The sequence below is a fragment of the Nicotiana tomentosiformis genome, chromosome 7 (assembly GCF_000390325.3).
Source record: "Nicotiana tomentosiformis chromosome 7, ASM39032v3, whole genome shotgun sequence".
NCBI lineage: Eukaryota > Viridiplantae > Streptophyta > Magnoliopsida > Solanales > Solanaceae > Nicotiana > Nicotiana tomentosiformis.
In genome coordinates this window covers 114,958,483-114,986,257 of record NC_090818.1, presented here as the reverse complement: position 1 = coordinate 114,986,257, position 27,775 = coordinate 114,958,483, and the positions used below count along the sequence as shown (strand labels likewise).

Below are 27,775 nucleotides of genomic sequence, written 5' to 3'. Positions count from 1 at the left end.
GAGCATGGTAAGTCTCATGTCTAATCTTGTGAGGGGGAATTTACCCCGTAGGTATTATACTTATTACATGCTACATGTTATGGGAGCTACGCATGTATGAGGTAGCGAGTGTCCGTGCGTATGCTAGAGTTCCTGATTATGTTGGGGTAGACTTAGATTCACGCCATGTTTTAATTGTACTAATTGAGTTATTATTGCCTGTTTAATTACTTTAATTCACATTATGACCTGAGACTAGACTCGCTATTTAGATATTTGACGCGCTACATGATTAGCCGTAAGAATTGCACTTCTCTTTCGGATTTCTCCCGCGTTGTGCGTATTCATCGGAAAGTTTCTCTTCAATTCCATAACTCACACGTATATTCGTGAGTGGGGTCATAGACCCGTAAAAACTTCACATTCTTATGGGATTAGGCCGTTCGCCTCGGCAGGATATTGTAACACACTCTTATGTGATTGGGCCGTTCGCCTCGACAAAATATTGTAACACACCTTTATGGGATCGGGTCGTTCGACTTGGCAGGATATTATAACACACTCTACTTTGTTATATTTGATTTACTTAACCACTAGTAAGTGTCAATGTCGACCCCTCGTCACTAACTCTTCGGGGTTAGGCTAGATACTTACTGGGTACGCGTTGATTTACGTACTCATGCTGCACTTCTGCACTAAATATGCAGGATTTGACAGGTTCATTTGGTGGTCATTTGGGTGCATAGGTGCAGCTGCGAAGGGGACTTTATGGTGAGCTGCATTCCATGCTACGATTCGCTGCACACAACGTTTCCATTATAATTATTTACTTTATCCTGTCTATCTTGTATTCCAGACAGATGTTGTATTGTTATTGTACTTCCTAGTAGATGGTCATGCACTCGTGATACCAGGTTTTGGTATGTTCTAGAATTTATTTATGGTTTGCTTTACATTGACACACTATTAATTTATATTGTAATTATACGATTGTTTTTGTGCATTGATCTCTCTATCTAATAAGATTTATGATTTCAAAAAATAATAAAATGAATAATCAGTTGGTAGTTGACCATTGGCCTGCCTAACGGTGACGTTGGGCGCCATCACGACATATATTGAGATTTGGGTCGTGGTAGCTTAGTATCACATCACTAGATTTACTTAGGTCTCTCGAGTCATGAGCAAGTGTAGTAGAGTCTTGTCGATTGGTACGAAGATGTTTGTACTTATCTTCGAGAGGCTAAATGGTTGTTAGGAGAACTTCCCTTCCTTGATTCCTCATTGTGCGATTTGATTTCGTTGAAGTTTATGCCTTCGGTTCCTTCCTACTCATTTGTACGCGACGTCAGACATTTGTTATCAATTGAGCACCGACGAATTGTGAAGATGCTACAGATGCGGTGCAAGATGCTTTTCCCTGTGAATGCGGGCCGACCATTATCGTCACCTTATGGAAGGGTGTTTTGTCATTTCAGCCCAGTGTTGGGGTTGCCTACGCTCGAGATTTGATATTTTCGAATTTGGTGGAATTCTTGTTAATATTGTGGTGTCGCATTCCTTGATTGAATGCATTGAGGCTCATCGGCATGCTGGCCTTCATTTGTTTGCCTTTGGGCACGATGTTATGAGATGGAACCTACGAGGAAGTTGTCAGAGATTGCTGTGTGTTTTGACTTCAGGATCAAATCAGCATTTCTAGTGTTGATGGTTCGAGGGAGATGATCCCTGATGTGGTCTCTGTGCTTAGGAATTTTGAATGTGATGAGAAGGGTGATAAGTGGGGATTTTGACTACTTATTAGCACTTTTTAACTTTTGTTTTAGTTTAAAAGCGTTTAATTGTATTCCCGAAAACTAATGAAATGTGCTTAATTGTAGGAATATTGGAAGATGAACTCAGCATATGAAATCCAACTCAAAAAGGATTAATCTGAACTCAAGGACATAAAAGGCACAAAAGCTCAGAAGTGCGGACCACAGAATATCCTCTGTGGCCGCAGATGATGAAGGAAAAGCCAGCAGAGTTTAGTGAAAAGTGCGGTCCCCACATGAATTGTGTGGTCGCAAAAGCTGGGCCAAGAGCAAAATCCAGAGAATATGCATTCCAAGTCCATCAAAAGTGAGGACCGCACAGGAATTGTGCGGCCGCAGAAGAAGCGCCAAGCACCTTGCGGCCGTAGGAATAAAAGCGTGGACCGCAGAAGATCAAGTGCGGCCGCACATGTAAAAGTGCAGACCGCAGAAAGAGTGCCTTGCGACCGCAGATCAGAATTATGCGGCCGCAGACTTCCAGTCTTGACAAGTTGAAGAAAAGTACGGACCGCACATGGAATTGTGTGGCCGCAGAACTTCCCGAAGGGAATTTTTGTCAGAAATTTCCAGCCCTATATAAATAGACGAATTTTACAATTTCAGGTCAGGTTTTGATATCAGCAGCTACAGTAGCCGTTTCTCTTTACTTCGTTTAGTAGTTTTTCATATTTTGAGCTATTTTAACATAGATTTTATCATTTTAATCTTGCAATATGAGTTTAATTATCATTTCTTCTTCTTTTTCTTCAATTTCAAGCATGAGTAGCTAGATTTTCACTAGGGTTGTGACCCAACCCTAGTGTATAAACCTTATAGGTGTTTAATTTAATGCTTGTTTATGGTTGAGTGTTTATTATTTAGCCTTGTTCATGCTTTAATTTGTGGAATTAATGGTTGCAAACATTAGTTCAAGCCTATTTGACTTGGTCTCTACTTGAGAAAGAGAGATTTAGTCTAGGAATCTTGGCTAACAAGAAATTGGGTCAATCGAGAGATTGATAATCCCAATTAAAGGGTTCAACCTAGAGATAGTAATAACCCGACTTGAGCTCTTATCAACTATTTTGTGCAATACCCATTTGGACTTGAGAAAGCAAAATTGGGCAAAATCACTCTCTGACTGAGAGGTATTGTGTGGGTAATTGAGTGTTGATAACTATAATACACCCCGATCAATAAAATAAGCATTAAGGTTTATATCCCATTAGGCAAACACCTAGGCGATGGTCATAGCCCTAGGATTTTTACAAAACTTGAAAAATAACAAAACCAATTTCTTAGTTTTATTTCTCAACTTGCACTCTTAGTTTTAAATTAGACTTAAAAATAACTCAAATTTGTGGAAGTGTAAATTGAGATAGTCAAAATTCACATACTATAATATATACTCCTAACTCCCATATATAGCTCCCTGTGGAAATAGACCCCGACTCTTGTTGGGTACTATCATTGCATTTGACCGTTTCATAACCTTGAATTGAGGTGTGAAATTGGACGAGATAAATTTTTGGCGCCATTGCCGGGGAGCTAAATAGCTATATATTTAGGTGTGTTTTTGGGAATATCTTCTTTTCCTTCCGTGTTACTAACGTATTGAGATTAATTTTTAGATCAATTCCGTGTTGAGAAATTGTAGGTGCAATCATGGCAAACAATGAGATTGGAAACTTACCTTTGGGGGATGTGGACGTTGAGGATGATCAAATGGATGAGGTCCCTCTTGAACCTCAAGCCAATAGACGAGGCCGACCGCCTCATGACAATATGCCTGTTCCACCCCCACTTCCACCACGAGTGGCTCCACACTGGGTATTACCGAATAAAGGGTATGCAAGTCCTATAGTCCCTCCCCATATTAGGGCGGGCAACTTTCAAATAGCCAACGTGATGCTCACTTTGCTCGAGCAACGAGGGTTCTTCACTGGTGCACCGGCTCAAAATGCATACAAACATTTGAAGGGGTTCATAGATACGTGTTGGAGGAGTAAACAAACAAATGTCTCCGAGGATGCTTTGAGGCTAAGGATTTTCCCCTTCTCTCTACGGGGGAAAGATCTAGATTAGTTGGAACGTTTACCAAATCATTCCATTCATACTTGGGATGAATTAACAGAGAAATTTATTTCTAAGTACTTCTTTCCCGGGCACATGGCTATTCTTCGGGATGAAATTCTAGCATTCAAGCAAGAGCCCAATGAAACACTACACGAGATATGGGAAAGGTATAGAACAATGGTGAAAGAATGCCCTAACAATGATATGGCGGAGAACATGATTCAACAAAGTTTCTATCTGGGGATCAATACAACTAACCAATGTATAGTGAATCAACTTGCCGGTGGAAACTTCATGACTACGCCTTATGCGGAGGCATGTGATATCTTGGATGAGATGGAGGATACTTCATCGGCATGGCAATATCGGGCTAATGTTCTATAAGGTGACCCCAATGTGATTCACCTTCACAAAGAGTTTCATGATCATGGACAAGCCATAGCCGAGTTGACTACCACCATGAACCAATTAGCAAAGGCTCAACTTCAACAAGTGCAAAACCCAAAGCAAGTCAATGCAATGGAGGGAGTAGGTATGATGGTGAACAAGCGAAGAACAAGAAGTCTACTAGTGCAACAAAGAGTGGACAATTTTGTGCAAGATGATAGTGGATTTGATCAAGATGAATCTTATAGTGACCAAGAAGAGGAGGTCCAATATGTGAAAAACTTTCAAGGGCAAAGAAACAACTACAAATGCCCTAGACAACAACAATGGAGACCTTTAAATAATCAAGGCAATTGGAATTCTCACAACCAAGGTAATTGGAGTAGTGGAAACAATCAAAGCAATTGGAATAACAACAACAGTCAAGGCAATTGGAGTGGAAGCAATAATCAAGGGAATTGGCATAACAAAAATAACCAAGGCAATGGGGGAGGCAACAATCAAGGCGGGTGGAATAAAAATCAAGGAAACCAGGGGTCGGGTTTTCAAATGCCCCCGATGTATCAACAACCGAGCAACCCACCTCCTTATGCTTCCCAAGGTCCTAGTTCTTCCAATAATGAAATGGGCCGTATTGAGAACATGTTCAAGCAAATGATGGAGAATAATGCCGATTCCGATGCTCAACTTGCTTCACACAACACCTCGATTCATAACTTAGAAGTGCAAATGGGATAAATCTCTCAAGCTTTAAATTCTCGTCCTAAGGGGGTACTACCAAGTGACACGGTGGTGAACCCAAAGGGTGGGAACAATACGGGGCATGCTATGTCCGTTACTACAAGAAGTGAAAGAGGCGGGAATGCACCCACCTTATGTCAAAGGCAACTTGTGGATGATGAGCAAGTGATAGAAGAAGATAAGATCCTGAACAACGTGGTGCAAGAAGACTAGACCCATGCCAGAATGAAACAAATCTCCCTATTCCGCGGGCAGTTCTAGTCGCCTCCATCATGGCCGGGTACCCGATCAATGTGGGTTCCATGATGTCGGCCAATATGCCTGTGGTTGCCAGGCAAGCTGATACCTCATACCCGTATCCCAACATCATCACTGAGTACCTTACGGATGCACGGGTGGAGCCAAGAGATTTTGATATGAAGGTTCGGGCTAAGAAGCCCTTCTCATGGTATTATCTGATGGATGCACACAACCCTAAGAGAAAGGGTCAGCCAACTACCACCATAGGCCGGTCTGATGATCCATCGGTGGTAGTTGTAGAGACAGCCGATATGCCATCCACTTCAGAAGAGCCTTCAGCCAGTGCAGCTGCCATGCCCCCACCTTCAGCCGCAGTGCCTTCCATCTCGGCTTTGAAGCCGGTGCCTATGCCCACTGCTCCACTTTCTGCGCTGCGAGTCTCCCAAACACTTGCGAGCCTCAAAAACTGGGTGAAGACAGCTACTGCAAAGCTTTCTGACATATCCAGTCATATTGTAGCACAATCATCCATTCTGGCACCCTATATTCCCCCCACTGTTGAAGAAACCTTGAAGAAGCATCTGGAAAATCAGAACAGAATAATGGCCACTCTAGTGCAGCATGGGTCAGTGATAGAAGAGCTAGGAAATGAAGTGAAGAAGATTAGGAAGTCCCGGGACTCCAAGAAGTCAGTGGTTAAGCTCCGGCGACAGGTTACCAAGCTTGCACCAGCCGGAGACATTCCATTTGATATGCTGATAGACCCGCACCACCCGGGCCCATATCCTACAACACCTACAACACCAGCTGGCCAGTTTGAGGAGCCAAACATTGCTGCTAGCACTGCCAAGGCAGTACGTCAGTTGTTCACCAACCCAGCCACTTCCAGAGTTGAGGATGATGAGATCCAATTAGATGAGGCTGAGGTCGGTTCCACTGCTGGGGACACAGAGATGGCCACAAAGCCATATGGAGTTTTCTTCACTCTCACCCTTTCTTTATTCTTATTTTGTTAAGCATTGGGGACAATGCTTATTTTTATTCGGGGGGGGGGGGGGGGGGGAGGGGGTGGAGTTTATTTGATATACTTTGATGATTCAGAGACATATTGATTTGTAATAACTGACAGTATTTTCCTCTTTTTCCTTATTCTGTATACTTTCTCCTTTTGCTTTCTCATTATGTATATATTCTCTTTTCTCTCTCATTATATATATTCATTACACTTTCAATAGTTTTTTGCTTTATAGCTTCTTTATCTTTATATTTGTTTTCTTTTTGAATTAGTAGCTTCTTTTTGATTTAATAGCTTCTTTTAATATTTTAGTGGTTAATAAGCCTTTAGTTTGTTTAATTCCGCGGTTCTTTCCAAAGGAAGTTTTTGTGTGAACCGGGTGACTCTTCCCAACGATGGATGGCGTGACAACCTTCTTAAGGGATTGAGTCCGTTTTTGGTGTTTAGGTAATAATAGTAGTAGTAATGAATAAAAAGACCTAATTGAGTGATGCTCGAAGAGTCAAATATGCTTCACTTGGTACCAACACACTTAACTATGTGCTTATGGTTATAAACAAGGTTTGGAAAGAAATAGCTCTAGTTAGTAACCTTATGACTCTTGTGTTGACTTAGACAATCATCGAGTGGGTTAATCGAACCATAGTAATTTTTAATCTTGAATATGGTCATTATAGGCCCTCGACTCTATCCTCTTTAACAATCCAGCTACGTGAGAGGTGAGATGTTTTTGTTGCAAGTCAAAGTACACGTGCGAATGGTCCGAACCTTTCCCAAATGTGTTTCAAGGCAAAATCTTAAGTTTTGCTTGGCTTGAGAAGTAATTGTAGGCTCTTCTTGAACCGCTTGTAGTCTTCCATTGCCCAACAATGATTTATACCTAGTCAACTCATTTGAGCCTCAAACCTTTCTCATTTGATAATCATATTACAAGCCTTTACCCGTTTTGTCGTGACCCTCTCTTGGCACCCGAGCTTTCCTTAACACTCTTGTGAAACAATTGGATAAAAATGTAATTTTGGGGGAGAGACGGGGAACTTGAAAGAGATATCAAGGCACAAAAAGAGAAAATAAATGAAGAGAAGGGAGGAAATAAAAGGAAAGAACAAAAAGAAAAATGCAAAAAGATAGTGAATAAGTTGAATAGTTGAAGGGATTCAAAGAAATGTAATTATGAAAATCATGGAGAAATCAAAAAAGGAGAAAATTAATGTCATGATCAAGAAAGAGTGATGTTAAGTCTCTCTAGTTCCCCCAAGGAAAATAAAATGCCTCAAAGAATTGGCAAAGCATGAGCCAAGAACAGAAAATGGAGTGCTTAAGGAAAGATGAATCCGTTCTATCATATCATATCCAACCTTAGTCCAAAAGCCTTCATTGCATTCTGAAAAAGCCCTACGTGATTTCAAGATGAGTGAGCTTACTTTAGTGGTGATCTACATGAGGGGCAAGCCTATGGTACATAAAGCCGTACTTGCAACATTCTTTTAAGAGAGATGAGTGAACCTTTCACAAATCTTTGGATTGAGTGCTAAAATTCTTAAGCGAGATAGGCAAACGGAGAGTAGAGGAGGAGGAGTTTGGGATCCATAATGACCTACATGAAAGAGGGAGATTCCACGATAAGTAAAGTAAACTCTTAATGCTCAAGTGTCACATTAGAACTATTTATGCATAAAAGTTTAACTTGTTGCCTTGTTGATAATTCATAAGTGGTGTGGGTAATTGTTGGTCTCAATTGATGTGTGAATGACTCACTTTTGATTAGCTGGAATAGCCCTTAACTTATGGAGGTGGGAACTAATTTATTTGCTTGAGGACAAAGGGCATGATTGCAATGTAGGAAAATGTGAGTATTTGATGCAATATGGCTTCGAGTTTCAAACACGTTGTTGGACCTTCGGGTGATGTTAATGAATAAAGGGATTCTTACGGATGACGGATTAGTGTGGACCCAAGGAGATTAATTGATTTCATGATGGAGGTAACTATAGCAATGATGTTGGAGGAGGTTGATATGAGGTTACGCAGGTGGGCTATCTCCTGCGAGTAGGTTAGCAGGTGCGTGGTTTTGAGGAGGTTCCTAGGAGGAGTTCTACTTTTTGCCCAACATGGGATGCATGTATTGCGATGCAAGCTTTGGTCGCTTGAAAAAGACGGTATGACCCCTAGGAGGTTGAGCGTGCGATGGTGGATGATAATTCAGGATGTGTTATGATTGGTACAACAAGAGCTTACGAGATGTTGGCCGAGTAAGGGTGCCAGATCATAGTAACTGGGAAGAAGAAGTCGTCATGGGGTCTGGATCTATGTGAATGTTGCGTTAAGCTAAGTGGGGGAGCCCACCGTCTATGATTGGGCCACATGGTTGTGTGCCTGTGCAGTTTTTGGTCATCGGTGCATTGGTGGATTAGTTATGACCAAGAGAAGAAAAAAACATCAAAGGTATTTTGGGCAAGGAATTAGACGTATATGTGCTACATTTCACCTTATCATTCATGTGCAGACGTTGGGGATGACTCAGATTTTATGATTCTTGTGGATGTGATGTGCAAGGAAAAGAATTCATCTGGTTGCTTATTTGGAAGTGTTCCTGTGCTAGCAGAGCACTAGAGTTTGGTTATATATGCGGGACCAGGTCAGAGTGGGTGAATCTCAATAATGGTTCAAGTGGGTTCAAGAATTAAAGTGCGATGTTTAAGGATTTTGGGTTCGTTATGAGGTTGAGGACTGGGTTTTGCAGCAGAGTGTGAAGAATACTGGGGGAATTTCTATGTTATCATCGGGTCTACAATGTAGTGTTAGAGAAATGGGAGAAACAACTTTGGATTCGTAGGAGGCTTCCAGACGGGTGTATCAGCAGGAGTTACTATTGAGTGCATGGGGATGGTATGAGATGGCTGATGGGTATTGAGACGATGTGGTTTTATAATTTGGGTCACTCGGGATGAGTGTAGTTTAGGGTTCGGTATGCGTTTGAATAGAACTATTAGTTCGAAGGCAAGTCAAGAGTAAATTGGGAGAAATAGGGTTTAGTTAGTAATGGTTTGAATCAACAGAGTTATGGAAATGATCAGTTTCTTCGTTATGGTAAGGCTATACTAGTTGTTCGTAGTTATATGTGCGGGCTTGACAACCACCAGGTTTGATTTATTTGGAGGTATTTGATTCTGATGGCTTGGTTATGTGTGAATGAATCCGGGAAGAGTTATGGTGGTTTAGACCGCGACTAGAGCTTTGTATTTTCTGCGGTTATGAGAAGTTGGTTATGGGTGGCAATTCTTCTTCTAAGAAGAGTTAAGTGAAAGGTTTCGAGACGATGAAATGTTAACTCTACTGATGGTTCAAGAGATCATGATGAAATTCTTGTACCCTTGAGTAGAACCATGATATGTGCAGTGAGCGGTATGTATATTGGAAGTTGAGGATCAGGGTTACGGTTCAGGTTTGATAAGAATGTCACGAGCTCGGAAGAGCGGGGGGAAGATTTTATATGTTCAGAGTATGCTGGCGATATATTAGTGTCGCCTAAGAACGGTGCTTTGTGTATGAGGCATGGTGTATTGATTTGCGGATTCTTGATTTGCATTACAGAATTTGTACTATTGGTGGTATGGATGTGCAAACCTTTCTACCTGGTGCGGGAGGTCATGGAGTGACTCCCGCGGGATAATTATATAAGGGTGATGTATCAGCAATTTATGTGGTAGATATTGAAATCAGGTATGGAGATTCTAGTACTGTAGCTGATGGGAGAGTTTATGTCTGAGAGGTGCTCTATTTATCTGGTTGCGGACTATGGAAGTTTATTTCTAATTTGAAGGTTGATCGTATGTGTCATAGATATGGTCATTGTGGAACTTTGGGAGATTGAGGTCCGCTGGAAGGCCTAATATGAATGTATATTTTATACCAGATCAGATATGCTTATTCGGCATAGCATCGCTTATGAACAGGTCTTCGGGCGCAGTGGATAGTATTCCTGGCGTCGTCTATTTCAAGGGCTACTCTTTTATACCACGTGGGTTGTGAGACGACTTGATTATTCACACATGTGTTGTGGTCCTATGTAGCTTGTCATTTATTATATCTTAGCCGAGCTCGAGTTTTGTAGTGCATGGCGCTATCCGTCTCCCCAAGGTTGTATTTATCCGCTTGGTGTGCTCGTGGTCGATATTCAGCCATTTCGTGAGTTTGAGCATTATGGCTTGATGGGTATTTCCCTACTGATGGTTATGTCTGCATCGGGTGGCACGCCGCCACGGATATCATGTATGGATCGGATTGCAAGCCACATCAGTGAGATGTTGAGTATGATTCCTTATACCTATTTTGTGTGCCTCGTTTCTCATCTCTGAGATAGGCTCATAATATCTATTTGGCTGTTTTATTGTTACGCGGGCTGGGTAGTTCTTTTCCAGAGTCCATTCTTCCTTAGAAGTCATATTCGAGTTGTAGTTTATTGGCGCATTGATGTCGTCGTAGGAGATTGTGGGTGGTTTTTTATGTGGCTTGTCGGTCGACTAGCTTGTACCAGGTGAAACGAGGTGGTTCAACCTGGAGTTAGTGCAATCAGATTTATATAAGGTATATTAGAGGGAAAATGTCACGCTTCAGTTCAGAAGGAGGTAAGGGCTCTCGTTGAGCGGAGAAATTCCATGGATTTTTTATTTGATGGGTAATTATGAGATTGTACACGTTTCTTTCATCGTCTCAGTATTGTGAGGGTTGGAACATGGCTTATATGTGTTATGAGGTATACTACATGCATCATGTTAGTCGGTTTGTAGCTTCAACGGTTGGAAGATGTTATTATAGGCATACGAATTATGCGGTGCATTTTGTGGTTTCAACATGGGTGCATGATCTTATTTGGTACAGCGGGTTGATATTGATACGTTGTTTGTATGATAGAATCAGGTCTCGTAGAGAATTCCGGGTGTTGGAATTTGGTTCTAAGGCTGGTGGGCTAAAGTAGCAGGATGGATCTTCAATCTGGATTAAGCTAATGTGTCCACAGGGGTTATGGTGGCATGGGTAGGTGCATAATGTGTTAAACAGTGCCTTTGGGCAACTATGGAACGGTTCTTGGCATGTTCGAGGACGATTGTATGTTTAAGTGGGGGAGAATGTAACGACTCGACCGGTCATTTTGAGCTCTAGCGTGTCGTTCGGCGGTTTGAGGCCTTGAGTAGCTTCACACCATGTATTATGACGTGTACGTATGGTCGGTTTCAATTTTCGGGAAGCTCGGAGTTAATTTGGAAAGAAAATTCTCAATCCGGAAGATTTAAGTTGAAAGAGTTGACCAAGATTTGACTTTTGAGTAAACGACCTCGGAATCAGGATTTAAAGGTTCCAATAGGTTCGTATGATGATTTTGGACTTGGGCGTATGTTCAGGTTGAGTATCGGATGGTCCGGGAGTGTTTCGGCGCTTAATGTGGAAAGTTGGAATTTGAAGGTTTTAGAATTTCCTATGTTTGATTTGAAGTGGACTTTAGTGTTATTGATGTCCGTTTGGTATTCCGAGCCTTGGAATAGGTTCGTATTGTGACTTGTACGCAAAATTTAGCGTCGTTCCGAAATGTTTAAGTATGATTGGAACGCGTTCGGCGAAGGATGAAGGTTTGTAAGTTAAGAGAGTTTAAGAAATTGAGTTTGATCTTTAATTCTTGGTTTCGATGTTGTAATTTATGTTCCAAGCCTTTGAACAAGTTTACATAGGATATATAAACTTGTAAGAATGATTGGACGGGGTTCCTCGGACCTCGGGTGAGTTTTGGGGTGATTTCGGACCGTTTTTAGACCATTTTGAACTGTTGTTATCTGATGCCAGAGGTGCTCTTCACGATCGCGAAGGTCAGGGTCACGATCGCGAAGAGCAAAGTGCATTCCATGCCTTTGTGAATCACGATCGCGGAGGGAAGGTCGCGATCGCGTAGAAGGATTTTCTATTGTTAGTGGTTTGACTTCGAGAGCTTATATCTTGCAATCTATAAGGAATTTGGGGATGATCCAAATATGGAAGTTGTAGCCCTTTGAATCAAGTTATCAGAAAATCAAACCGTTTGTCATTTGAAATTTTGTACAAAACATTATGACCATTATACCGAAGGGTGTCTGTGAAGAAGAAAACAAATTTGTACATCGCGACCGCAGGATTTTGGCCGCGATCACGATGAAGAAAAATGATGCTGAAACATTTGTTAACTGCGATCGCATGGCTAATGACCGCTAGAAGAAGGAGGCCTGACAGGTGTATTTAACATCTAATTTCGGTATTTTGAGCTCATTTCTTCACTTTTATGTTCTTGGAGCTCATGTGGGGCGATTTGGGGTGATTCTTGAAGATCATTTTCGCCATATATCATAAGGTAAGTTATTCCTACTTGTTTCAAGTTAAATACATGGGTTATATATGGATTTGATAGAAATTGTGGAATTTTTGGAAGAAAACTTAAAAATGGAGTTGGGAATTATTATTAATTGGAATCCAGGCGTGTGGGCTCGGGGGTTTACTTTGTTGACTTTTCAAGCAGAGTTGGGAATTATTATGAATTGTTAAATTATGAGTATTGGAGTATATGTTTATTGGTTTGCACCTTGTTTGACTAGTTTCGGATCGATGGGCCTCGGTTTTGGGTGTTAGAGAGGCGTTGGAGCCGGTTATGGACCTTTGAAGCGAGGTAAGTCTCATGTCTAATCTTGTGAAGGGGAATTTACCCCGTAGGTATTATACTTATTACATGCTACATGTTATGGGAGCTACGCATGTACGAGGTGACGAGTGTCCGTGTGTATGATGGAGTTTCTGATTATGTCCGGGTAGACTTAGATTCACGCCATGCTTTAATTGCACTAATGGAGTTATTCTTGCATGTTTAATTACTGTAATTCGCATTACTATATGAGATTAGACTCGCTATTTTAGATATTTGACGAGCTACTTGATTAGCCATAAGAATTGTACTTCTCTTTCGAATTTCTCCCGTGTTGTGCGTATTCATCGGAAAGCTTTTCTTGAATTCCATAACTCACACGTATATTCGTGAGCGGGGTCATACACCCATAAAAGCTACACACTCTTATTGGATTGGGCTGTTCACCTCAGCAAGATATTGTAACACACTCTTATGGATCTGGCTATTCGCCTCGGCATGCTATGGTAACACACCCTTATGGGATCAGGCTGTTTACCTCGATAGTTCTATGAAACACTCTTATGGGATCGGGTCGCTCACCTCGGCAAAATCGTGCGAAATACTTGATAAGGAGTCCGCGTACTCATGAGTTTCCTGACTTGAGATGTGACCGTTGATTTGGTATTGACCATTACATATTCCATTTGAGGAGGTATCGATAATTGAGGACTCCTGTGTTCATTGTTCTGCTGTAAACCGTATTATTTGCCTATGACCTCGATCGCTTCTTTTGTTGCCTTGTCCGAGGGTACGTCTTGATTCATTGATTCTATGGTTTCCACTATACGCTCGGTATCGGTCCCTGATCGAACCTTGTTCTCGATTGATATCCCTTCTAGCAGCGGGTTCAGATCCCAATTGATCGTCTTCGACTCTAATTTTTGATTGGTACCGATTATGCACGTCGGCCCAAGTAATAGCTGGGTACTCGATCAGGTTATGCTTCAACCGCCGTGAAGCCGTCGAACTTCGTTCGTTCAAACCTTGAGTGAAAGCCTGAACAACCCAATCGTCTATGACTGGTGGCAGATCCATTCGTTCCATTTGAAAACGAGATACAAACTCCCTCAGCATCTCGTTATCCTTTTGTCTTAGCTTGAACAGGTCCGACTTCCTGGTCTCGACCTTTATGGCCCCGGCGTGTGCTTTTACGAAGGAATCTGCAAGCATAGCAAAAGAATTGATAGAATTAGATGGTAAATTATGATACCATATCATTGCTCCCTTTGACAAGGTTTCACCAAATTTCTTCAATAATAGGTCGTTCCCTTTTATGGCACATGTGTAAGAGGTGACATGTTCATTGGGGTCGGTAGTTCCGTTATATTTAGGAATCTCGGGCATGCGGAATTTCTTTGGGATCGGTTTAGGAGCTACGCTTGGGGGGAAAGGCTTTTGTACGAATTTTTTGGAATCTAAGCTCTTCAATATCGGTGGTGCCCCCAGGATCTGATCAACCCTGGAGTTATATGTCTCCACCTTTTTGTCATTTGCCTCGATCCTCCTTTTTCCTGATTCTATTGGTTTGGTCATTTCTTCGAACATCTTAGAAATTTCGGGATTAGTCCCCGATTCTTGCTCATTTGACTTTACTATAGCCGGTTCCGTTCTGTGGGTGAATTCTCGGGGCGGACAGGGCACTGGCCTGCTCGGTACTTGGGTTTGACTCTGCAACTGAGCTATCGCTACCTGTTGAGCTTGCAACATTTCGAAAATCATACGCAAGCTGATTCCATTTTTCTCAACATTATGGGTTTACCGAGCAGCAGATTGAGTGCAACCATGAATGCTATTTTCACGTTCAGAATGTAGGTTCGCCTCAATGGCCACATGCGAATTAACATCTAATGGCACTTCGACTCGATCTCCAACTGCGTTGACGAGCGGCATTCCGACCCTGGGCTTCAAGTTATTGTTCTCACCTTGAAGGCTAGCTTCGTTGTCGATAGGTAAGGCCATTTAATTTAGAGAGCTCGTCGTTGCTAATCCGAAATCAAAGACGTTTCCGGAAACAAGCGTAAAATGGCGTGTTTTGCGGATTTGTACCAAATAACCATTGTTATCCTTAGCCCCACGGTGGGCGCCAAGTTGTTTACCCGAAAAACAGATAGAGTTAAATTTGTACGTAGTTCTAAGGATATATGGTATAACTTGACACAAATCGTAAGAATGAATAGAGATATAGAGTGTTGACTGTAGAAAATGAAAAATAAGCAAAGTTGGAAAGAAGATGATTTATGGATTAAGCAAGATGAATCAATCTATGAAGCTAAAAAAGGATAAGTTCTTCAATATAGGAGTATATGATCTCTTAGTTACAATGTATCTTAGTTACAATGTATGTGAAAACGTTTTCCTCTACAGAAATAATAACCATCCCCTTTATAGTGGAGGAATCCTACTTTAGATATAATTAAAAATACATAGTGGGAGACCCATGATAAATCAGCTTTTTCATAATTCCTGTCAGGATTCTCTCCTCTAGTGCGGTTGCAACGGCTCTTGTCTATGAGCTCGATATTAACTCGAGCTCGATATTGACTCGAGCTCTCGATCTTGACTCGAGCTCGATTCTGATTCGGAGCCTTGTATTGATTCAAGGACAATGTTGGTCGGTCTCTGCCTCATAAGCTCGATAACTTCATCATAGTTCTAGTTGGATTCGAGCTCGATAATGATATCGATAATGATATTGAGCTTGACGTTGATCGGTCCCTAGGGCTCGAAGCTTGATGACCTGACTTCGGACCTCAACCTGATCTCCGATCCAATGCATTACTATTTCGACCAGTTCGTACGAAGGGCTAACCGATTTTAATTGTATACACAATTAATATTAAAAATAATTACATACTCTTTCTACGTTTAGTCAGCTGTAATAAAATATTTATTCCAACTATTTTTTCCCCTCTTTTGGCGAGAAATGAACTCTTATACTCAGGGGCGAAGGCACGTTGAACAAGCATTGTCGCCCTGCTTGGTGGTGAAGCTCTACAACTTTGCTTAGGAGGTTAAGGGTTTGAAACTAGGTTACTATGTTTTTTGGTTTTTTTTCTTTTTGGAAAATATAGAAAACAGAGATTGAACCTCCGACTTCTAATCTAAAATGGTGTAACTAAACCTATTGAGCTGCCATATATTGAAAATAGAGTACTGAGAACTAATTTAATAAAACCATATTGGAATGTGAAGTTAAGCGTTTGTTCATTACTTTAAATGTAGACATCACTTACGAAAAATTTTCTGTACGCCCTATACCCACTTACAATTTGAATAGAACAAAATAGTTATACAGCCATTTCATATATTCTATTTGCAAATATTCTTTGAAAAGGATCATATGATTGAATAACATTTGTAATAGATCGCCAACCAAAATTCCTTTAATTTTTTGGTCTATCAAAATAATGTAACAGAAACAGGTGGAATTGTTATGAAAATAATTATATTGTGGATGTTCATTTATTACTCCGCTATAGATAATCTTCCTGAAGAAGATTATCCATTTAGTACTCTGTTGAAATTTAATCTACCAGCAGCTGATGCAAGCAGGTTGCAAGCAGCTCAATGAAATAATTTGCAGCAACTTCTTATTAAACAGGCAGGTTGCAAACAGCTCATGCAAACAGCTTACAAGGAGCTAAAGAAAAGCCTTGCAGCTGCTTCCTGAAAAGCCTCGCAGCTGCTTCCTTTCTTCTATAAATAGAGGAGTTTTCAGTTCATTATGTACATAAGTTTGAAGTTTGAATAATATATCAATTCCTCTCTATACTTGTCTTTACTTTACAATTTTTATTTTATAACACGTTATCAGCACGAGACTCTGCCATCTCGAGAAAATACTTTGAAAGTATTAGAGGTACGAACTTTCTTTTTCTAAATAATGTCAAATCTTTCTAAACTTGAGTTTGTAGCCCTGGATATATCGGGCAAAAGCTACATGTCTTGGGTGCTTGATGCCGAAATTCATCTTGATGCGATGGGTCTGGCAGACACCATCAAAGATAAAAATCAGGCATCAAACCAAGACCGTGCCAAAGCAATGATATTCCTACGCCATCACCTTGATGAGGGCCTAAAAATGGAATATCTTACTGTTAAAGATCCAGTCATACTGTGGAATAATTTAAAAGATAGATATGACCACCTGAAGATGGTCATTCTTCCACAGGCACGTTATGATTGGACTCATCTAAGGCTACAAGATTTTAAATCTATCAGTGAGTATAATTCTGCTATGTTTAGAATTATTTCCCAATTGAAACTATGTGGTGATAATATTACTGATCATGATATGTTGGAGAAAACTTTCACCACTTTTCATGCCTCGAATATGCTCCTGCAGCAGCAATATCAAGAGATGGGATTTAAAAAGTATTCTGAACTTATCTCACATCTTCTTGTAGCCGAGCAACATAATGGGCTATTAATGAAAAACCATGAAAGTCGACCTACTGGTTCTTGTCCATTCCCTGAAGTGAATGAGACGAACTTCCACCAAGCTAAGCGTGGAAGAGGACGTGGCCCCAGTCATGGTCATGGCCGTGGTCGGGGAGGAAACTCTAATCGTGGTAATAACAATGCACCAAAGAACCCTCCTCACCACCAGCAGTGGAAAAGGAAAGAACAAAAGCATGAAGCGATGCAAGAAGCAAAGCCAGAAAATGCATGCTATAGATGTGGAGGAAAAGGGCACTGGTCACGTATATGTCGTACGCCAAAGCACCTGGTTGAGCTGTATCAAGCCTCCCTGAAGAAGACAGAGAAAAATGCTGAAGCAAATTTTATTTCTGAAGATAATTTAGACTTCATGCATTTGGATGTAGCTGATTATTTTGCACTCCCAGAAGGAGAAACAAGTCATGTGATCGGTAGTGAATCTGTAGAAATGTAAATATTTTAATTTTTGTTGTTTATAGTAGATAGTATGGTTATGTAATTGTTGTACATAAATAAAAGTTATGCTTTGATAATAATGTTTACTATCATATTTATTTTGTTTATGTCATTTTGAAGAATATGGATAATCCTCAAATTATGTTTGGATCAAAGACCAATCACGAAGATATTTGTGTAATTGATAGTGGAACAACTCATGCCATATTCAAAGATCATAAATACTTTTCTTATTTGCATAAGGAAAAAGCAAATGTTTCTACAATTTCTGGTAATATAAGTTTGATTGAAGGCTCCGGAAGAGCTATTGTATTTCTATCTAAGGGAATAAAACTTATTATAGACAATGCATTATTCTCCTCCAAGTCCCGAAGAAACTTGTTGAGTTTTATAGATATCCGCCAAAATGGGTATCATGTTGAGACAATAGATGAAATGAACGTGGAATATCTTTGTATTACAAAGAATATTTCTGGCCAGAAATGCATTGTAGAAAAGTTACCAACTTTATCTTCTGGCTTATACTATTCAAAGATTAGTATAGTTGAAGCACACTCTATCGTAAACCAGAAGTTTACTGATTCAAATACTTTTGTGCTTTGGCATGGCCGTTTGGGCCATCCTGGATCAATAATGATGAGACGAATTACTGAAAATTCAAGTGGGCATCCATTAAAGAACCTGAAGATTCTTACAAATGATGAATTTTCTTGTGATGCTTGTTATCAAGGCAAAATGATCACTAGACCATCACCAATGAAGGTTGACATTGAGTCCCCTACCTTTTTAGAACGTATACATGGGGATATATGTGGACCTATTCACCCACCAAGTGGGCTGTTTAGATATTTTATGGTCCTAATAGATTCATCTTCAAGATGGTCTCATGTTTGCCTACTATCATCTCGCAACCTGGCGTTTGCAAAGTTATTAGCCCAAATAATTCGATTAAGGGCACAATTCCCAGATTATCCTATAAAGGCTATTCGCCTTGATAATGCTGGAGAATTCTCATCTCAAGCTTTTGATAATTACTGTCTATCAGTTGGAATAAATGTTGAACATCCTGTAGCTTATGTTCATACTCAAAATGGCCTTGCAGAGTCATTTATTAAAAGGCTACAATTGATAGCAAGACCACTACTTATGAAAACAAAATTGCCCAATACTGTTTGGGGCCATGCTATCTTGCACGCAGCATCACTTATCCGTCTCAGACCAACACATTATAATAAATATTCTCCGTCACAATTAGTTTTTGGTCATGAACCAAATATTTTCCATCTATGAATTTTTGGATGTGTTGTATATGTGCCAGTAGCACTACCACAGCGCAGTAAGATGGGCCCCCAAAGAAGGTTAGGAATATATATTGGGTTTGAATCACCCTCTATTATTCGCTATCTTGAACCATTGATGGGAGATTTATTTACTGCTCGATTTGCAGATTGTCGATTTGATGAAACAAATTTCCCACAATTAGGGGAGAGAAAAGGGAAATCAAAAGAGTAATTATCTGGAAAGTTTAATCATTATCTCATTTTGATTCACGTACCCCTATATGTAATCAGGAGGTCCAGAAGATCATCCATTTACAAAATATAGCAAATCAAATGCCAGACGCATTTACTGATTTGAAAAGGATAACTAAGTTACATATCCCTGCAGAGAATATGCCTATACGAATTGATGTCCGAGCAGGACCATCTACTAGCATAAGAACTAGTGAACCTAAAGCACGCCTGAAGCGTGGTAAGCCTTTGGGTTCTAAGGATCGAAATCCTAGAAAAAGAAAATCGACAAATGATCAAAATGATATTATGAAGGGATCTCCTGAAGAGACCCAAGATCTGATTAGTTCTGAGATTCCTGAAGAAATCAATGAATCTGAGACTCAAGTGAGTGAGGAACTTTTAATAAGTTCTACTGGTGATGGGATTAATTTAAATCAATCTGAAATAGTGGTGGATAATATTTTTGCATATAATATTGCACTTAACATTATGCAAGATAGTGAGGATTGCGAAGCTCGATCTGTCGAAAAATATCAACAAAGATCTGATTGGCCAAAATGGCAAGGGGTAATTCAATCAGAATTGAACGCACTTGCTAAAAGAGAGGTCTTTGGACCAGTAGTCCAAACACCTGCTGGTGTAAAACCAGTTAGTCATAAATGGATTTTTGTGCGAAAAAAGAATGACCAAAATGAAGTTGAAAGATACAAGGCTCGCCTTGTCTCACAAGGATTCTCACAACGATCTGGAGTCGATTATGAAGAAACATATTCACCAGTTATGGATGCCATAACTTTTCGATATCTCATCAGTTTAGCCTTACGTGAAAGACTTGAAATACATATGATGGATGTGGTTACAGCTTATCTGTACGGGTCACTTGATAATGAGATTTACATGAAAATCCCTGAAGGATTTAAAATGCCTGAAGCATATTCGAAATCTCGGAAAATGTATTCAATCAGATTACAAAGATCTTTCTACGGTTTAAAGCAATCTGGGCACATGTGGTATAATCACCTTAGTGAATATTTACTGAAAGAGGGTTACATAAATGATGTTATTTGTCCATGTATTTTTATAAAGAAAATGACATCAAAATTTGTTATACTTGATGTTTATGTTGATGACATAAATCTTGTTGGAACTTCAGAAAAGCTCCAAAAGGCAATTGAATATCTTAAAAAAGAATTTGAGATGAAAGATCTTGGAAAAACAAAACTTTTTCTTGGATTGCAAATTGAACATTTAGCAAACGGGATCTTTATACATCAATCTGCCTATACAGAAAGGGTTTTAAAACGCTTTTACATGGACAAAGCGCACCCATTGAGTACACTAATGGTTGTTCGATCACTTGAAGTGAATAAGGACCCGTTCCGACCTCCAGAAGAGGATGAGGAACTCCTTGGTCCTGAAACACCTTATCTCAGTGCAATTGGTGCACTTATGTATCTTGCTAATGCTACAAGGCCTGACATAGCATTTCCTGTTAATTTACTAGCAAGATATAGCTCTTCTCCTACTCGGAGACATTGGAATGGGATTAAGCATATTTTGCGATATTTAAAGGGAACTCTTGATATGGGTTTGTTTTATTCTAACAAAGGTAGTGCAGATCTTGTTGGTTATGCAGATGCAGGTTATTTATCTGATCCCCATAAAGCTCGATCTCAAACCGGGTATATGTTTACATGTGGAGATACTGTCATATCATGGCGCTTCACAAAGCAGTCAATTGTTGCTACTTCTTCAAATCATGCTGAGATAATAGCTATTCATGAAACAAGTAGGGAATGCGTATGGTTGAGATCAGTGATTCATTTTATTCAAGAAAAATGTGGTTTGGAGTGTGATAAAAAATTCACAATTTTTTACGAAGATAATGGCGCATGCATAACCCAATTGAAGGGAGAATTTATAAAAGGAGATAGAACGAAGCACATTTCACCAAAATTATTCTATACACACGATCTTCAGAAAAATGGTGACATTGATGTGCAGCAAATCCGTTCAAGTGACAATCCGGCAGATTTATTCACTAAATCTTTGCCAACTTCAACTTTTGATAAGATGGTATACAAGATTGGAATGCGGAGACTCAAATATTTGAAATAAGGTTTTTATCAGGGGGAGTAAAATACGCGATGTACTTTTTTTTCCTTACTAAGATTTTTTCCCACAGGGTTTTCCTTATAAGGTTTTTAATGAGGCAGCTAGAAATACGTATTACTAAATATGTGTACTCTTTTTCCTTCACTAAGATTTTTTCCACTGGATTTTTCCTAGTAAGGTTTTAACAAGGCACAATACCTTTTAATGAACATCCAAGGGGGAGTGTTATGAAAATAATTATATTGTGGATGTTCATTTATTACTCCATTATAGATAATCTTCCTGAAGAAGATTATCCATTTAGTACTCTGTTAAAATTTATCTACAAGCAGCTGATGCAAGCAGGTTGCAAGCAGCTCAATGAAATGATTTGCAGCAACTTTTTATTAAACAGGCAGGTTGCAAGCAGCTCATGCAGACAGCTTACAAGCAGCTAAAGAAAAGCCTTGCAGCTGCTTCCTGAAAAGCCTCGCAGTTGCTTCCTTTCTTCTATAAATAGAGGAGTTTTTAATTTATTATGTACATAAGTTTGAAGTTTGAATAATATATGAGTTTCTCTCTATACTTGTCTTTACTTTACAGTTTTTATTTTATAACAGGAATGACTTTCACCAAAAACTGTCATTTTTGAGTTGCACCGAATACATAGAAGAATTAAATCAAATTTAGCCTTTTTTATAACGTGAAATATAATTTTAGAATGACCTCAAGAGAGAGTGTTGAAAAACAATGTACTCCTATAAGGGGAAAATAAAAGTAGAAGCATAATTTGCTATATCAAGAATGCCCCTAACTTATTGGAAATAAATTTTTTTAAAAATACTCTTTTGGACCATAATTGTCCTTAGCGTTATCTTTAAGTATAAAATTGCCCTTCATTTTAACAGAATATGACATGAAATATGTAGAATTTTTATTTAAACATGTGGCGTTGATTTATTGATACACATGAATATAAGACCCAAGTTATCGTCCATTGTAAAGTAAGGGACTTGAATCCTACTGCGATCCTGATGTGAGATTTATATAGACTTGCTAATAGTTAGGCTTTGTGGTGCGGTTCTCCCCGGATTGTATCAAACCTAATCTAAAAACAAACCTGACCCATCCGGATTACAAAACTCAGCCCACAAGAAGAATATTTCAATAAGAAGCTGCAAACACACAGACGACAGAGATCATATTACATGAACACCAAACTCCAAGCATAATTCACATTTGTACAGATAAAAAAAAGGACATGACCAATTTATTTATCTATTACTAATCAACAATTCTGTAGAACTCCATGACATACTTATACAGAGCGTGCTTCATTCGCAGTTTCACCAATGGTTGATCAACCATTTTGAAATTCTAGGCCTGCAAGTAAAACGATAGGGAAAAATCAGCGCCTTTACAATTCTCAAACGGAGTAACAAAAGAAATAATATTCGCTTATACGCAATGAGTACCATAAAACGGTTCTTGTAGTATTCAACCATTCTCTTGGGATCCAAGACTTTCGTCTGCTTGTAACCGTCAAGCTTGTTCACTTCCTGTAAGGTGATCACAGAGTACAATTAAACACACAAAAAAAAGGAAGTAAAGTGGACGAGCCACTATTAAGTAAATCTCCAGAATCTTAGCTCCTATACTTTTATCAGTAAATCATACACACTTATGCAGTTGCAAAGGACCTTCCATGATCAGAGGCGGAACCTGGATTTGAAGCTTATGGGTTCGTGATTCTAGTTTTTTAGGTTACTGGGTTCTGTACATATTTAATGAATTTCTTTAAACAAATACAAGGTTTGAAACGAAGTTACTGGGATTGACCTAACCCGTAAATGACACACTAGCTCCGCCCCTCTCCATCATACATCTTTTCGGAGAGCACTAACATTCATATAGGCAATAGTAGTCCATATCTAGTAGTAATATTAGTCATACCTTAATCCATTTGGCTAGTTTCGGCCTCGCAGATGTGATATCATAATTAAACACCTCTTGCAAGAAAATTTGGAACCTTTCGATGAATGGAGCATATGCTATGTCAACCTAATACACCAAAAATTTCTTTAGTATGATGAAATTTCATATTCTGGAAAGATATATCTACACTACTCTGAATTGGTTATATAGCATATTTTACTGCAAAGCTACTACAAAAGTAAGAAGTCGTCACCTGACTGAATTGACCAAGGAAGAAAGGTCCATCATCAAAAAATTTAAGAGCTTTTTCCAGGTAATCAAACTGTGCTCCTGGTACAAGTGTGAACAAACTAGAGTTAATTTACACAAGGAACTATTACCAAGAATAACAATGAGTTTTAAAGTGCCAAAGCAAAAGAACCTCACCGGCCAGTATCTGCGCGTCTTTTTTAAATGAACCATATACTTCCTTGACGAATGTATCACTATAGGCTATCAATTCTTCAGCAAACTTCTGCTTTTCCGGATCCTATACCAGTTTAAAAACTTGTGTCAATTTCAGAACTAATCTTTGGTCTCCCCATTTCTTTTTAAAAAGGGGGAGCGGAAGAAGAACGGTCAGTAACAGCAAGAACGGAGCGTTGCAACTTACATTAGGCAGAAGAGATGGCCCTTCAAAGTTACTATCGACATACTTAATCAGATCCAAACTTTCTCCAATCACTTTGTTGTTGTGCTCCAGAGAGGGTACCTATGATAGCCAGAGGCAAATGGGGTGCTCTGTCAATGTATAAACCGCGCTCACGTGCAGCTTATGGCTCAAAGTCATTAACACAAACGCTTATGAGACAGTTGGAGGATAGGTGACAAGCATTTCAATTGAAGATGCATCAGAAAGGTCCTTGAGGAGGAAAGCTCAAAAGCCAACATTTATAAACTCTTCAGTAACAACTGTGAATTCATAAATATTCATGGGCATTTTATTCAGGCCAATTGCTAAATGTCAAAATGTTAGGCCAAGGCTTTACACTTGGTATGCATACATAGACAGTGAATGTCCGAGCAAAAAAACAGCCTTGTGTTTCCGGAACAATCAACAATTACCTTATTTTCCGCATAAACTTTTTCCTTGTACCAAGCAGGCCTGTTCTGAAGGTCAATTGGAACTAACTTGATCTTATCTTGCAAACCCTGAAATTCAAGGTTTTTGAACTTTATTCAGGTAATCAATCCCATTGTCAGGACAAAACATCATACATTAAACTTAGAAAATATCAAGATTGAATAATATTAATTCCCTTTTGAAGAACAATAGCTCAACAAATTAGAAGTTCCAAGGGGCACCCTTTTCCCACCCCATTAAGCATGATCCAGAGCAGTCATATAACTCAGGAAAACATGACTTTATGGTTATAGCCCAGGGAAGACCAAATGAAGCGATACACAAAAGCTTAAAAAGGCGAACATCAATTTCTAATCTTTTTAAATCAAACTTGGCATACTTAGAAATTTCAAACTACTGGTACTATTAGCCACTACTCTTCATAGTTTACAAAATACAAAGTTTATGAAACTATCTAAGCGAAAAGAAAAACATTAGTTCTCCAAACAATAATAATAATGTAACAATCCCCATTGTCAGGTCAATACATACAATGTACTAAGAAAATATCAAGATTGAATAATATTAGTTCCCTTTCGAAGAACAATAAGTATCAACAAATTAAAAGTTCCAAGTGGCACCGCACCCTTCTCCCACCCCATTAAGCATGACTCATAGCAGACATAACTCGGGAAAACATGACTTTATGGTGATAGTCGTGGCAGACCAAATGAAGCAATACAGAAAAACTTTTAAGGAACACAAGGTAATTCTTGTGCTTGGATAAGGGTTAACCATTTAATTTTGATGAATTAGGACATCGATTTCAAATCTTTCTAAATCAAACTTTGCATACTTAGAAATTTCAAAAGCACTAATACTATAAGTCACAAGAAGGGAAGTCTTGGAGCAACGGTAAAGTTGTTTTCATGTGACCTAGAGGTCACGGGTTAGAGCCGTGAAATCAGCCACTGATTACACCACACTCCTTGGGTGAGTGAACGCAGAATGCTTAGTGCACCATGCTGTCATTTTTACTAGTACTATAAGTCACAACTCTTGATAGTTTACAAAGTATAAAGTTTATGACACTATCTTAGCAAAAAGAAAAACTTTACTTCTCCAAACAATAATAATAATGTAACAACATAGCTCGTGATGTATGGTCTAGGCGTGCGTCACGAGTTCGAAACTTATTGCAAACAAAAGCATTGTATTTAAGTGGAGAAGGGTACAAGGACGAGTCTACTATCCACCGACTTTTAAAACACTGAACCAGCTGGCCCTTGGGATTTCTTAGTTATCAAAAAATGCCAAATAAAGATGGAGCAAACATATGAGCCATACGTAGCAAAATCATAAACTAGTGAAACGAACCTTGACGTTCCTGGTAATCCACACACGCTGAGCATAGGGGCACATATAATTGATGTATAACCTTCAGCAAGAAATGAAAACAACAGATCCACATCTCAATCTTCACTCAAATAAATCAACACTATAAAGAAGAAACTACACTTTTTTCCTTCTAAAGGCAGACAAGAAAGAATGAGTGATAGGTCATCAAAAGAGAAAAGTAAATAAAACCTGGTAGTTCCGTCGAAGAGAGACGGAGGTTGGGAAGTAGAATCAAGTGATGGTGGTAAAACTTCTTGTACACTTCTACACAAATAAAACAAAATACCTATCAACATCAATATCAAAAGCAAACTTTGATGAAAATTTAACAGTTACATACACATGCATACATGGCGTACCCAGAATTTTTTGTAAGCCGTATTGTATTTACATAAATAATAATAAATAAATAATTATTATCTAATATCATTTTCCCATAAGTTGAAAGCCTTGGCCCAATGGTTTAACTGAATATTATTGCAAACGGAAGTTTATGTTCAATTCTTTTAGCCTCAAATTTTTAACAAAAATGCTCGCTTAAAGATGTTCAAAAAATAGAATGTTTAGGTCCAGCCCTGGAACCAAGGGCCTTTCCAAGCCCAAATATGAGCTTGACCAGTGAACCGAGAAATACTCTTTGCTAGGAATAAGCAGTATCATTATTATATATTACTTCATGTTTACAGAATATTAGTATAAATATTTAATATTTTTTCCGGCAAAGCGGTGTCGGATGATACCGCTGCCACCCTTGTGCATCCGCCCCTGCATCCATATACAACCATCACTAAACATCCAAGATATTATTTTGATGGTCCTGACTCCTGTTGTATAACACACTACCTAGTTTTGTTTGTATAAAGGCGATGTTTACTATTCTACTCCTATATGGCTATCTCCAATGCTAGGATTTGAACTACTCTAAGCTTTTCCCATTTTATTAACCACTAGATCGCAGAACAAACAATTGTTACAAGTAGGTAATCATGTAATCAATTAGCTGAACTACTAAGATTTCCTAGAAGAATGTCATGCTTGAATTTAAACCTCTAACGTGATGCAATTTTTTTTTTCCAACCATTAGATGATGTATCTACCACTAGTTTCCGTGACAAGTTTTTTAATGACTACTCTTTAATTTAATATAAGCATAATACTTTTTAAAAAATATCTATATAACAACATCATTATATAACAACTATTCACTGTAAATGCCAGCTTTTTATGAAATCAAATTTTATACTATGTTATAATATATGTTTTCTATAACAACACTTTGTTATAGAAGCCAAAAAAATTCGGAACAAATGAGACTATTACATAAAGGTTTGATTGTAGTATATATTTTCGGACGCATTTCCTACCACAATATTTGTAACCGTTCCTGATCAACTGAAAAATAATGAAGTAAAAGAGGAAGCTAATTAATTACTACTACGACTTACGGGGTAGCCATTGATGCTAAATTTTTTGCTGCTATGATATCCAAAGAGAGAGGACTCAGAAGATTCTGGAAGTGAAAATTAAATTAAATGGAGTATGAGAATGAGAATTGAGAGCTTTATTTTATAGGATATAAATATACGAGGATGTTAGTGTGAGCAGAGCGGCGACGAAGTTACGAGAAATGGACGGAGTTTTTAGTGTATGTGAAGGTCTATGTTAAGGGAATGGGGTGAAGTTTATTAGCCACTAATATACTGAGGCGGACCTATGAGAGAGGTCATCGACACCCGTAAGATTCGGCAAAAAATTATATATATAAATATATATTTTTAAAAAATAATAATATATTAGTAATGAACAATAGATCTCCTATATACAAAATAGATTTTAATTGAATACAAAAGTACACTCGCCGATCTTTAATTTCTGGTCCGCCTCCGAATATACACGAATGTT

General features: G+C 38.9%; 1 protein-coding gene across 2 annotated transcripts; it reads right to left on the bottom strand.

The window, feature by feature from the left end:
• Positions 1-22,572: 22,572 nt before the first annotated feature.
• Positions 22,573-27,445, bottom strand: LOC104121438 (glutathione S-transferase L3-like). 2 transcript variants are annotated; one of them, XM_009633443.4, is made up of 10 exons: positions 27,319-27,445; positions 26,063-26,137; positions 25,853-25,913; positions 24,478-24,564; positions 24,026-24,124; positions 23,800-23,902; positions 23,627-23,703; positions 23,392-23,499; positions 22,914-22,997; positions 22,573-22,821 (listed from the first exon to the last, which is right to left on the bottom strand). In XM_009633443.4, the coding sequence occupies exons 1-10, from the start codon at positions 27,327-27,329 to the stop codon at positions 22,816-22,818; spliced, it is 711 nt and encodes a 236-aa protein (XP_009631738.1). In that variant the 5' UTR covers positions 27,330-27,445; the 3' UTR covers positions 22,573-22,815. The 2 variants fall into 2 exon arrangements, with proteins under 2 accessions (XP_009631738.1, XP_009631739.1); XM_009633444.4 differs by having other exon boundaries at positions 26,063-26,134; positions 27,319-27,404.
• Positions 27,446-27,775: the final 330 nt, after the last annotated feature.

Coding starts and splice junctions, on each gene's coding strand:
- LOC104121438 (XM_009633443.4), bottom strand. Junction 24,125..24,477: donor AAGTTTATGCGGAAAATAAG/GTAATTGTTGAT, acceptor TGGCTATCATAG/GTACCCTCTCTGGAGCACAA. Junction 23,500..23,626: donor TCCTTGGTCAATTCAGTCAG/GTGACGACTTCT, acceptor TTGGTGTATTAG/GTTGACATAGCATATGCTCC.